Consider the following 1,373-nt stretch of genomic DNA (forward strand, 5'->3'; position numbering starts at 1 on the left):
GATTTCGACTCTTGTGTTTACATTTTATTTATTGTGTACGTAAATTAATACGATAATGGTTTCGCGTCTCAAACATATTTGGTTGAACTTTGGGGATTTTTTTAGGGTGTTTAATTACCTTAAAAAATGTTTTAAATAATATATGAAAATCACAACTTTTTTCATGTAAGGCATGACATCTAGAAACCTTGGATCATACATGGGGAAACAATACACAAACGGACAAATTGGATTAGATTAAACCATGGATCGAACACTCATCCAACTCATAAATTATGTTAGAAACTCATGGAAATGTGATATCTTTTGCATTTAAAGTGGGACTAAGGTTCGGAAGTGAAGAACAATACCAGTTATTGTCTTTATTTGTTTATTTAGATGCATCTTTTTAGAAAAAGTCAACATCAATCCATTTTGTTACAAAAACCAAAATAAAAACCAGAAGATGGTTGTACCAAAAGAAAAAGGAAAAAAAAGATGAGCACAATATCTATATATCATTAGTACAACATATATAAAATATGGTATGTCCTTATTGTTTCTTATTCTTCATCATCAATGGACTAGACTAGACGCTCTAAGTCATCCACTTACAGAACTTGCTATGCTCAAACTTGATGAACTACTCTGCTTCCTTGTCAACATCCTTTTTTTCTTTCGCAGCCTCTCTCCTACCCATCTTCTCGCTCTTCTTCCTCCTCAAATCTGCATGTTCGAAGACCTGCATCAGTTCTTCAGTTACATAGGAAACTTGGAACTCCTTCATTGAGTCTCGGTGATGATGATGGTGATGAGATTTGTGGTTGGAGGAGTATTCAAGTACCATTCTTCTGGAACCCTTTTCTGCTCTTTTTGCTTGTTCTGAGTATGGTTTTGTTAGAGATACCTTTGAAAACTATCGGAGGTATCTTTATATAGAGATGTAGTGTGGTACCTGAAGTCAACATAAAACGAAGAGGTGTATCACATTCCCTTTTTCCTTATGTCTTTTCCTACCAAATATAGAAATATATATATGTGCACATGTCTATAGATTTGGTATAATGATAGTCTAATAGATTAGCATCTAATACGCTATAGGGGTGTAAGATTTGAGCTTCAGCAACAAGCATTATTATTGATTCAAAGTCAACATAAAACGAAGAGGTGTATCACATTCCCTTTTTCCTTATGTCTTTTCCTACCAAATATAGAAATATATATATGTGCACATGTCTATAGATTTGGTATAATGATAGTCTAATAGATTAGCATCTAATACGCTATAGGGGTGTAAGATTTGAGCTTCAGGAACAAGCATTATTATTGATTCAATAACATTTTACAACGTGGAACAAACTATTCAAACGGCGTCGTATCCTTGAGGTGTAGGC

General features: G+C 33.8%; 1 protein-coding gene across 1 annotated transcript; it reads right to left on the reverse strand.

Annotated features, from left to right (window-relative positions):
- Positions 1-467: 467 nt before the first annotated feature.
- On the reverse strand, positions 468-872 carry LOC106305179 (DEAD-box ATP-dependent RNA helicase 42). The gene is given in 1 exon segment (XM_013741545.1): positions 468-872. A coding segment is annotated over 1 exon segment (249 nt). The 5' UTR covers positions 827-872; the 3' UTR covers positions 468-577.
- Between the last annotated feature and the right edge of the window lie 501 nt (positions 873-1,373).

The sequence above is a fragment of the Brassica oleracea genome, chromosome C7, assembly GCF_000695525.1.
Source record: "Brassica oleracea var. oleracea cultivar TO1000 chromosome C7, BOL, whole genome shotgun sequence".
In the NCBI taxonomy this organism is placed as follows: Eukaryota; Viridiplantae; Streptophyta; class Magnoliopsida; order Brassicales; family Brassicaceae; genus Brassica; species Brassica oleracea.